Here is a 12324-nt window from a genome sequence, read left to right as displayed (position 1 = left end):
GCTGAGATAATAGTACTACAAATGAGAGAAAAGACAAGAAACATGACAAGAATGCTGTATCATTTGTTTGGCATTGATATACACTTGGCAATTCAACGTGTTTTCGGGCAGGTACTATGAAGGATGTGTGTGATTGTGTTGAATGCGTGCGCGTGTGTGTGTGTGTATGTTTATGTATGTCTTGTGCTCTTTGTCATGCACTGTGTTGTCTGCTGTACTACTAGTCAGACTGTTCAGAAGTCTTTTTTTTTTCTTTCTTTCTTTCTAAGTCTTTATCAAGACCAGTTTATAGGAAGTGACATCAAGATGTTCGTTTGTAAAGTACTGCTTTAAAGGACAAGTTCACCTTCATTAACATAAGGATTGAGAGAATGTAGCAATATTAGTAGAACACATCATTGAAAGTTTGAGGAAAATCGGACAATCCGTTCAAAGGTTATGAATTTGTGAAGTCTTGTGCAGTCACCGCTCGATGAGAAGACTACTGCAGTGTATGATGTCACATGCATACAACAATATAAGGAAAATATAAAGAGAATTTTACAAAATTTCATCTTTTGAAAAAAGTACACATTCCCTTGACTCGTTACCGACATATGTTATGGGTAATATTATTCACCCTGCCTTTAGAAAGAGGCAAGTCAAGTGCTCTTTTATTATGCGAAAAAAGTGAAAATATGTTGAATTTTCTTTACATTTTTTTTTTTTATACTGTTGTACTCATATGACATCACGAGCCTTAGTAGTCTCCTCATCCAGCGGTTCCAACACAAAAATTTTTAAAATTCATAACTTTTGCATCGATTGTCCAATTTTCCTCAAACTTTCACTGATGTGTTCTACTAATATTGCTGCATTCTCTCAATCCTTATGTTTATGAAGGTGAACTTGTCCTTTAATTAGTGATTTCATATTGAACAGGGGTGTATCCAGGATTTTTTATGGGGGGGTCGTAATCATGACCTTGTGGACCTTTATCTTTGCGAGGGAGCGGAGCGACCGAGCGGGGGAGGGTGTGGGAGGGGGTGTCCCCCCTCCCATGGTAGGGAGTTTTTGAATTTTATATCTTAAAATGGGGCCATTTGGTGCATACAAAAGTGACTTTTTAGGCATACTTAAAAAACCCCATTTATGTTAAAATTGGTGATAAAACCTGTGTTGGCCACTTACAAGTTCGTGAATCGGGAGTTGAAAACTGCATTTAGGCCTAAAAAAAGTTCCTGACTATAGCTACACCTTCTTGCAAGTACATAGTAAAAAGTTTTGCGGACCATTCAATACAAGTATTCCAGAGTTGACGATACTTTCAGAGATAGTCAATCCTGCCTAACTTTCAACCTCGCAAAGATAAAGGTCCACATATTGTGATTACGACCCCCCCCGAAAAAATTAGTCAGATAGTCAATCCTGCCTAACTTTGCCTCCGAATGTAGTAAGAAAGGATTCTGGAACCTCTTTGAATTGCAGTGTCCTATAACTAGAAGCAAGTAAGGAGCAGGCGATCGCAAGCAACCGCGCGTTGCTGCGCCGCCCGGCTGGCAGGACACGGCAGTTGTCATAGGGTAAGGCGCGTGTAATAGTAGGCCAGCTGTGTGTAGTCCAGCACTTGTGTAGTCTATAGTCAACCAGTTCGATGAGTTGCTGATGGGAGACAGGAAAATTGGTAAACATGGCAGTGCGGCTTAGGCCTAAGCCTTAGAAATAAGGTATGGCAGATTAAAACTAAGTTACGGAATTTACGAGGTTTTTGACAATTTGTTGGAACACCACCTGGTCACTTTTTTTTTCCTGTTGTATATACGTAGATAGGGTAAAAAGCCCTTGAAAAACAAAAATGTCTTTTACAAAAAGTGGACCTTTTGAAAATTTAGGGGGGTCGTACGAACCTCCCGACCCCCCCCCCCCCCCTTGCATACACCCATGTTGAATGATAAAAAATTCCTGGGACATCTAATGAATAATCGCCAAAACTAACAATCTGAAGATCGTGATATGTATGTGATCATGATTAAAACACATGACTCAAATTTTCAGTTGGTTGACTTTGCATGACAACACGAGCTCATCAACATGGCCACAAAATTTTCATGGGGGGGGGGGGGGCAAGAAAAAGACTTTGTTCAATATTTTGGGGGAACATGCAAGTGAGGGAATACAGCAACTGAGTATGGGGAGTTTATGGGGGAGCTTCTGCATTTTTTAAAATGAAATTCCATGATCTGGTGCATACTTTGTAGGTGGAATATTTGGAAAATTATCAGTCAAAAAAAAAAGAAGAAAAATGAATATTCCAAAACAATGCGACTATGGGCTAAATTGTATCTGTCACTTCTTTTTTTGTGTCTGCATTTCACTACCGGTATGTACGTCTATGGAGATGGACAGAAGGGGGAGTGTGGGGGGGGGGGGGATATCTGCTCTCAAATGAGGGGACTTTTGCATTTTAGAACTGAAATTCAATGATTTGGTGCACATTCTTTGGGGGTACTGTTAAACATGATATATTCGCGGCACAAAATTTTCGCGAATTGGAGCCGACGGCCTTTTTCGCGGCAAGAAATTTTCGCGAATTGCCTCTTGCGTTCAGTGCATATAGTGTAGATAATAAATTTCGCGTGCATTTTAATTTCGCGAATCTTGGCGCTCGCGAAATTAAAATGCACGTGAACATTTCTCGTTTTACAGTATATGTTTGGGATCTTTTCAATCAAAAAGTAAGAAAATATGATATTCAAGGACAATGTAAATGGCTATACAGGGGCGGGTCCATACAGAATTCCGTGCACACCTGGTGGAACTTTTTTTCAATACAAAAAAAGTAAGAAAAATGTCCATTAGTGATAACTGAACTGAGAAAATTAGCAGTTTTCATATAGGCCCCAATTGTGGGCCTGTATCTTTCTGGTCATGCAGTTTCTCTTTGTATGCATTTACCAAAAAATAAACATTGACGGATATTTATTGTATCGTTTAATTGATCTGTAAACACAAGATGTATGGTAATTTTAAGAATAATTTAATTTCATTGTTGCCCCCCTCCTCGATCCTCCCCCCCCCCCCAAAAAAAAAGGTGTACAGGCCCAGTGTTAATTAACGCTGACAAAAGTTTGATTGAAATATGAAATACTGCATCTCAGGTGATAAGAAGGAAATTTGTAAGATAAATAGATCTAAATAGAAGGTCTAGATAACATGATTTACTGGTACTTATATAGGCTACAGCTGAATTTACTTCTTTTTTTTTCAGTGTCAGCCCCCCCCCCCCAAAAAAAAAAGAAAAATCAAAAAAATCAAAAAAATCAAAAAAAATCGTCATGACACGCAAGAGCTAATTCTGTATTATAACGTCAAAACTGAAACGTGGCCCGGAAGTCGTGTATAATAGTGCAGCTAGTGCAGGCAGGTCAGTTTCCTTTTTTAGCATCTTGTGCGACTCATGTCCGTATAGCCCGACCAGACCGTGTAGTAATATACCAAGTACCATGTACCAGCAGGGGTACCATCTCCAGGGGGCAGGCATGGCATGGTGAACAAGCGATGGACTGATATGATGGATGTGGTGATAGCTGAAAAACGCACGCCACATCTACGACACTTGAATGCGCGGCCGGCCGCGGTGTTGCGACGGAAGACGGCGACGCCACTAACTTGTTAACGTTGGACTGTAACTGTCAAACTGTAGCAAGAGCCCCAGAATGTCGAGAAGAGGTGGAAGACCACCTTTCAATACCCGCGCTGGGTTTCAGAATAAAAATACGGAGGAGGGAAAGTCGGGCGTTCCGAATGCCATCCTCAAGCAAGCTCGAGCTAGTGGGCACTTAAATTTATCGAACCGGTCGCTCACCAGTGGTATGTAAATACGCTATGAATGTAATAGTCCCTAAGACTGCGTTTCATGTGGTGAAAATGTGAGGGTCTCGTAGATGTAGAAAGCGTAGAAAAATCTAGATCTAAATTATTCCTTGTTAGTCAAGGCGCTCATTCCTGTAGGAGCTTAATTAAGGAGTTCGTTAAACCCACCCCGCAGAAAAGGTTTGACCACACAGGGTGGTAGCTGGGACCTACAGGAACACCCCCCCAGGTAGATCTAGTAATTTATCATGATTTATGTGGTTCCAAATTGTGGTAGATATGGTAGGCCTATCAATAAAATTTTACAGGCCACTTTTCATCATTATTCGTTGGAACAAACGTAAAAAGTCTGCGCAAGCCAAGACTACACGCACCACTGGCACTTGCAGGAACCCATTTTCTAAGCCTCTTTTTTAGCTTCACCCCAGAGGCCATGGCCTAACCGCAGCAGCAACCCCATACGGACAAATACGTTTACCGTTAGATTACTGTGTTACAGCGCCCCGCCCGCGACGGGGTTACCCATGGCCTAGAAGCTCTGTGGGACGTACAGTGCTACTGGCACGTGTAGCTAGTCTTCACGCAGACTTTTTTTTGACCAAAAAAAAAAAAAAAGGTTTGTGCCTGCAAACTAACAGAGCTGTCGCACCTTTCCGAGTAAGCTACGCCAGCTTGTAACGAGTAGGGATTTTCCAGCAAGCAGGAGAATTTTCTACGGGTGGACAAGGTTACGTTGTTGGCGAGTTCCGTACACAACAAAGTTTGCGTCGATCTTTCTGCTAACGTTAGACGCTTGCTATTACCTGTTACTTGCGTGTATTCCGTGTGACCTGCTCCCCTTACATTTTTTTTTCTTGAATGTTACTCTATTGGTGTACAAGCTTAAAATGATAAATGATGATGCTTTCTTTTGACAGTAATTTCGGGGTCAGACAACTTCTATTTTACCATAGAGTAACTACGGCAGTATGCGGCCTTGCAGCCGTTCGCGGTAGGTAGAGCATACACGGTAATATACCGCTAAACACAGCACTGCACTGAGTATGCACACTACACATATACTAACACACTAGCAATCAACAAAAACCAACCATTAAAATGGGCACGATCTCTGACGAAAGTGACATTTTCTCACCTAAATGACAACATATCGCATCCAAAATGAAATTTTCAGTACTTCTTAACATAACAGTTAAGAAACAATGGTCCAAGAAACTGGATTTTTTGTCATTTTCTCGATGTTCATGGATTTTGAAAACATATCCTCACGTAAAATAGAACTTTCGCGAGCCGATGTGGGCCGCCATTTTTTTCGGAAAGTGGATGTTACCATCGAAAAAAATGAGAAAAACACGAGAAAGACATCAACAACACCGCAAGATTTGCGATCTTGTTTGCGGCTAATGCATGTGCGCCCGCTATTTTCACGTGCTTTCGCAATGGGAATTGGCGCTTACGCAATGTTCGCGAGACATGTGAAGGCGTTCAGCTACAGATCGCGGAGCACGCGCGTATTGCATAGGGATTGTACATCGTGCCGCAAGCAGAAATACTACGTCGCATATCGCCCTTATCGGCGAAAATTGTGCCGGGTTTTGCCCTTGTAAATCATGAAAACTGCGTTGGTCATTGGTAAATTTCTTTTATGAAAACAGTTGCGTTAATTAATAATCTTGTCTATGATATATGAAATGGTTGAAAATAATTTGCCTGATTTGTTTACAAGTTGGAAAAACCCTTAACAATGCTTAAACTGCCGCAAACGGGATATTTTACTCTAGTCGTTTAGAATTTTGCCACAGCAAAGTAGGATAAAGTTAAAAAATTAACTTCATTTAACGTCAATTACCGTATGGTCGCCACTTGTGTGTAATTCTTGTGCACGTCCGTGCTGGCGAACTAATATCGGCACTGAATTAGTTCGCCGCCCCTAGCCGGCCACATATTATTAGCGTGTGTGTTTTAATATGTATACATACGCTTCAATGAAGGAGGCATTGTCAGTCACCGCGTTTGAAAATCTCCCTTAATCTGCCACCTGAAATCCATTCTAAATCAAAAGCATCCTAGCATTAAAAATGGTTTTATCACCTGTTACATATGGTGCAATATATTTTGATTAAAATTATTTGTGTTCCTCTGCTCTTTTCCAAGGTTGTTTCGAATAACCATCACTCTGTAAATACTCAAAAGAGCTAACTTTAGAATATCATTGGCTTTGCTCTCTGTATTCACATATATTTTTAAGGGAAATTTGTGCCCATACATTGCTAAGAAGTACATTTGCCTGTACAGTTGAACCTCTCTTATCCGGCCTCCCTTTATCCGGATCTCTCTATTATACGGACGCAATCTTGTCGTGATTTTTTTTGTTATAATTACGGGAGGAAAGGGGGATTCCCAACTCCTTGAGAACTCCTACACAAACACACATGAATTACATATTACTTCCAACATGATTAACATACATTACATCAAATTTCCTTCCAAATTGCTTACCTTCAGACATTTTAACATCCCCAAACATCCCCAAATGTAACAATGAAAAGGTTGCAGTATACACATTACTACATGTGGTACTACAATGGGCTACATCAGTACATGTGTATGTATATGTACTCCCGTATCTGGCCAAATCCCTTATCCGGATGAGCCCCGGTCCCGACTTGTCCGGATACGAGAGGTTCAACTGTACTTTGAAGTCAAATTTGTGTTGAAAGTACGACAGATGCAACTTTTTCATGCATTTTACTATTCAAAAATGATATCTTCCTTTCAATGGCCGTTTTCTCAAAATGTGTTTTTATATGCCTTTGTTTACAAATTTTGCTGTAACTTGAGAATGCTTCAATATTTTCTTCTCATATGCAGTACCGGTACACTTATGCAGAAGGACATGCTTACTGAGCTTTTTGAAATATGGTGATAAGCACAATCAGGGTATGCAATCATGACTTTCTCACTTTAAAAAATTGTAACTTCTAAAAGAATACACCAACTGACTTAAAAATTCACACGCAGCATGCTAAGACATCAGTAATCACATGTGGTAAGACAATAGCTAATTTCTTCTCATTTACTGTTAATTATTAAAGGTTAATTACCAAAAAGTCCCCCAAAACCCACGTAATGCGTCAAAAAAAGCGTTTTACAACTTACGTAAAATCAAGATTTGAGGTCCATATTTTAAGTCTACCCCTATGTGTTTGGTATCAAATTAATGGATTTTTTCCTGGCATTGCTTGCATGCAATAAAAAACAGTCGTTCTTTCAGCTGGAGAAAGTTATAAGGTCTGAAGTCCCATCCTGGTAGGAGTGTAATGCTGGCTTATTTTTGTGATATTGTGACCTTTTAACCCATGCTGTACAGCTATACATGGAGAAACAGCTTATTTTTCTGCTTTTCCTGAAAGTACTGAAGACACACTACAATATGGTGCGCTGTTTGCCAATAAATGTTCAGCCAGTTTTTAGTTTTGAGCCATTTTCAAATGCTGAGTAAAATAAGTGCAGCCGTTTTTCAGTATTTTCAGTGAGGTATATCCTAATTTGACTACTTTAAAGACTCTTTTCCCCTTATTGAATATCCTTGTTTTTTTAACCATGAATTGTACATATGTAGAAATCTATTGTGTGAAAATTTTAGCAAATTTGAGCAATAGGAACTTATTTTTTTATATTTTTACAAATTGCTGAGCATAAAAAAGTGCGATACACGCCCATGTTATACTGCATGAAGGTCATATGATAAGTGTTCAGTGTTTATATTTCAATGCTTGTTCAATTTCTAAAGATATCATAAGCAAAAACATAGTATTTTGGCTTAATATGTCACTGTTTGACTGTCACAGCTTGGATATCAACTCAAGTCATCATAAATCTCACATTCATTCTTCTATCTGTGTTTACAAATATGAGAATTGATCCAAACACTGTGCGCACATTCAAGGTCAAACTGTACAGATAATTTTTTGATGAAAAATATAATATCTTCCAAAGTACCAGCCCTAATTTCATAAAAATTTGTAATAATGGCCACTATATATCTGTTACCTGTTCCTGAAAGTTTCACCTCTTCACTCTTTGGCAAAAGTGAAATATGATAAAATATGTAAAAGTGGTTTTATTTGAATTCAAAATAATGCCTACAAAATTGATCATCCATTTCGAGAAGTGAAAATATGAAATTCATTCATATTTTGTGATATGTCATGGCTATGTGCTGGTGGTGAATGAAAGAGATATTTATCAGGAATATCTAACAGCATTATCAGATGAAAAAAAACATTCTCCTTTTTTTAAACGAATTTTTCCAATATATTAGTCATTTCAATGTAATTCGACACCTCTAATTTAAATGCTAATTTATGCGCAGTTTAATGCAAATTTTTGACTCGTTCTTTACATGAAATGAAAATTTGAACACTCAGCTACAACAAACAACAAAAAAAGCATTTTCACCAAGTTTTTTCATTTTTGCCCTGTTACACAATTGCATACCCTGATTGTGCTATTGACCATATGGGGTTTAGTTGTTTTTAAGTTATTGACAGCTGAATCCTGATTGGATAATACGTGGTTACCTTAGCAAGTGGAGAAAACTTTTTTTTTTTTTGCAATCAATTTTTTTTTTTCATTGCATCTATCTGAAGAAAAAAAACTGAACAAAAATACCAAAGTTTGCAGCAGTAGGCATTTTTGGGGTTACCAATCACCTGTAGGCATGTGGTTACCATGGTAACCCTGCACAATATCATACCTTACCATGTATCCCATTGTATTGCTGACATCTCTAGCAACATGTACATATATGGTTTTATGGAGTTTTGATGAATTCTTCATGAAATAAATGCAATATTACAAAAAGTGCAGTGACATCCTCCATAGGAAACGAACATTTTTAAATGCACTGCACAGAGCGCACAATCAGGTACATGTATAGGACATTTACATGGACTCTCGACTTTACGAACTCATACCTCCCAGAATATGTCTTTTTGCTTAAATGCACCTGGTTTTTATGAAAATCTAGATTTCAAGCTTGCTCTACATACCTCATTTGTAGAGTTATGTGAAAATTTTACATCGGTACCTTTCGAGTTGAAAATTAGGTGTCATTTCTCACTCAAGCGCAATCAGCTCTACGACAACACGCAATTTTACATTGACGGCACGTTGTGCCAACTGTGAGCCTGAAGGCCATTTTGGGAGGGTTATTTTACTGCCATACCTGTTGTATTTGTACAATGCACCTGCCTGGTAAGTTGCAGCAAATACTCGCGTGTATTCATACTGAGTTTGGAGGAATTTCGTGAAACTTCGCCATCGGTACCTTTTCAATATTCATAAACCATGTCAGTTTAGCCCCGAATGAATAACCCACCAATATGTTCATACACGAGCAATTGCGTGCTTCTCACTTGAGTACGCTATGCTGATTGGCTAAATGTCATTGGCCTTACGAGGTTGCATTGGGTCAACGCGTGATCGTGACTTAGCGTGTATGCAAATTCATGATGTGACAATAGGTGCGCGCGTCTTTATTACTATTTAGATTTCATTAATACATTAGCTCAACATAGCATTTGCGGCGCGTGATTGCATCATGAATATGTATTATTCTTTAACGCTCAACGCACTGTGATAGGTGGTATGCAAATGACAGATCTACGTCATAGCTCATTATCTGTTTGTCACCGTTCGAGTGTAGACTTTTAGTAGTAAAAACTGTGATTATTTTGTCATTTTAAAGCGACAAGCGTCATGGACCCTAGTCTTGTTTCTAGCCATTTTTATTTCGTCTTTATTACTCAGTTGCAGCTTGTGTATGTGCAGAAGCCCGCTGTATTGCGCTAAGCCGAGTGAGGGCGCATACCCAGTGATTGCGAAGCCCGAAAAACAGTTCGGGCATCGCAATCACTGGGTATGCGCCCTCACTCAGCTTGCTGCAACTTGGAGAAATAAAGACGAAATAAAAACGTCTAGAAACTACACTACACCGACCCCAGCTTGGCATGAAAAGTTAGTTTGCAGGCAAAAACCCTTGTTTGTCGAAGAAAAAGTCTGCGTGATCTAAGACTAATACACGCACCACTGGCGTTGGCGCCTGTAGCAGTGCTAGTGGCACGTTTAGTAGTCTTGGCGTGCGCAAACTCTTTTTCGAACAATAAGGTCTTGTCGCAACTAAAGTGGCCTGTAAAGTTTTATTGATACCACAATTTGGAATCACATACCACCTAGGGGTCAAACCTTTTCTGCGGGGTGGGTTGAACAAAGTCATTTTTTTCTGGGTCCCTGCGCCTTGACTATGTGATGTTGCGATGGTGGGTGAGTGGGTGAGACGTGGTCACGTGGGTACGGCCGTAAGGGTCTCTTATAATGCCGTAGAAGACGTGTATCTCGTGTGATGTCACTTTGATGGGTGTGTGCCATCGATGACATATGAGATGAATGATGTTGAAGTTCTATAGACATGTCTAATGATACTAACGTTAGTCTAGAGAGATGATACTTTGCCCGTTTTTAGACTTAAATTTTCACTGTAAAATAGTGGGCGTAAACTAATTTGGGTTCTATCCTTTTGTTGTGTAGAATTCTAGTTCACCAGTAGTACTAGTTTAGGCACCACGATAGTCTAGCTAGGTGCCTATAATTTTCACTTAAAATTTATATTCAGAATATTTGTATGGGGTTACTATACTAATACGCGTAGACCTGATAAACGTCTACATTGTATTAAATTCCTGATTTTTCAGTGTGAAATGATCCACCAGCACCACCAAATTCCATATTTCAATAATACCATTAACAATTACCAATCATGTAGAAGCAAGCTCACTTTGGTTTACTGAACTTTTACTGAAACACAGAATTTAATATAAAATGATATTGAACAATTCAGGGCTGAGGGGGCTCGCTCCCCCACCCCTTTTTTTTGTTCTTTTTTTTTCTTTTTTGCACAGGTCTGTACAATGTCATACATGTAGGAATAAATGTACATTGCATAGGGTGTCACCACTTTGGTCCCCCCACCCCCCCCCCCCCCACTTTTTTTTTTTTTTTTTTTTTACCCCAGAAGTGGCACTAGACAAAAAAAAAAAAAAATGGAATGAGAAGCGCAGTAACGCCTTTGTTTTTGCGCTGAAGACTTTTTTTTTTTTGCTTGTTAGCTCATGAAACCCGGAAGTGCCCCCCCCCCCCCCACTTTTAAAAGCGTGGTGCCGGCCATGCAATTGAATATCAGTGAGATTCAGATTGATAAGCAAAGGTTAATACCTTATGTAGCAGTAACACAGACAGTGTGTATTTTGCTTGATGTATAGATTTATTCCAGATCAAATGAAAATTATATTTTGTGTACAATGATATGTGTGAGGTTACATGAGCCAAGGTTTCATTTATCTGTCGAGACAATTGCAGGTCAAAGAAAATCATGCTATGTGTAGAGGAATTTATAATGTGCTTTCACAAGTGTAGTTTTTTAAAAAACAAAGAAAACAAAACTTTTTTTTAAGGTGACTGTAAATCATATGGATGATTTTGTGTGCAGTATTTTATATGATATCGCACAAGATCTAGAACTGTGGATTCCAGTTCTGACAGTACTGGTGCAATTGTCTACGTGTTTTTGCTGCAAAGGTTTTGAGAGGGCCATTCTCCCAAAAAGTGTGCAAAACTGTGATTTTCGTGTCGCCAGCATGTTCGTACACTTTAAATCGATATTTTGTCCCTCAGAAATCAACATTTTAATAGTTCAATTCATCCGAGAGGTTAGACCTGTAAAATAAATATCACTAAAGCTATTAGGACCCCCGGGATAATATTAGAAATACGATCCAAAGTTTGATGTAACCCTAAAAACCCTGTGTCACCAGAAGAGGACATGTTCATATAACAAGTTCTTACTCATTAACGTATCATTTGAATCAAATCTTTTGTGCTTCATTCCATTGCCCCTCAAGTGCCTGAATGAAAAATAATATTACATAACAATATGATGTTTTGATATTTCTCTAGGAGATCATACATGTCGCCAAATCACTGTCAGATACGTTACCCTTTTTGAGACCCTTAAGAGAAGATCAAAGTAATACCACATAGCACTGTAATTTAATGTGTTAAACAAAGTCAACTTCACGCATATGGAACCATGATTTATTCATGGAATCTCTTGTTACAAAAAAATTATACTGATCCAAAGCCGTGGAATCCTAATGTTACGATGAGCTGATATCAGATACGTTACCTAATATTTGCTACATTTAGAAAAAAGTATGCTGTTATATGAAAGCAAAGCTCCAGTACTTTTGAATACCGTACTTAAGGTAATGATTGATCACACAACAGAAATTGCTCAAGAAAATTATTATTTTTGTAAATAATAGTGTGAGAATGGTAACGGCACATCAGATACGTTACCATCAAATTCGTCAGATATGTTGCCAATAAAATGTATCGTGCAGCAAAGTTAAC

The 12324-nt window shown here is 38.8% G+C and overlaps 1 protein-coding gene across 1 annotated transcript in view; it reads left to right on the top strand.

Annotated features, from left to right (window-relative positions):
* Positions 1-3676: 3676 nt before the first annotated feature.
* Positions 3677-12324, top strand: part of LOC140237101 (leucine-rich repeat-containing protein 40-like) — a 31873-nt gene continuing 23225 nt past the window's right edge. Inside the window, exon 1 of the mRNA XM_072317040.1 lies at positions 3677-3849. Within this exon, the coding sequence (XP_072173141.1) occupies positions 3696-3849 (154 nt within the window). The 5' untranslated portion in view covers positions 3677-3695. The remainder of the gene's footprint in view (positions 3850-12324) is intronic.

Source organism: Diadema setosum, chromosome 13, assembly GCF_964275005.1.
Source record: "Diadema setosum chromosome 13, eeDiaSeto1, whole genome shotgun sequence".
Taxonomy (NCBI): domain Eukaryota; kingdom Metazoa; phylum Echinodermata; class Echinoidea; order Diadematoida; family Diadematidae; genus Diadema; species Diadema setosum.
Note: the sequence above shows the minus strand (reverse complement) of the source record. Positions and strands in the feature narration are given on the sequence as shown.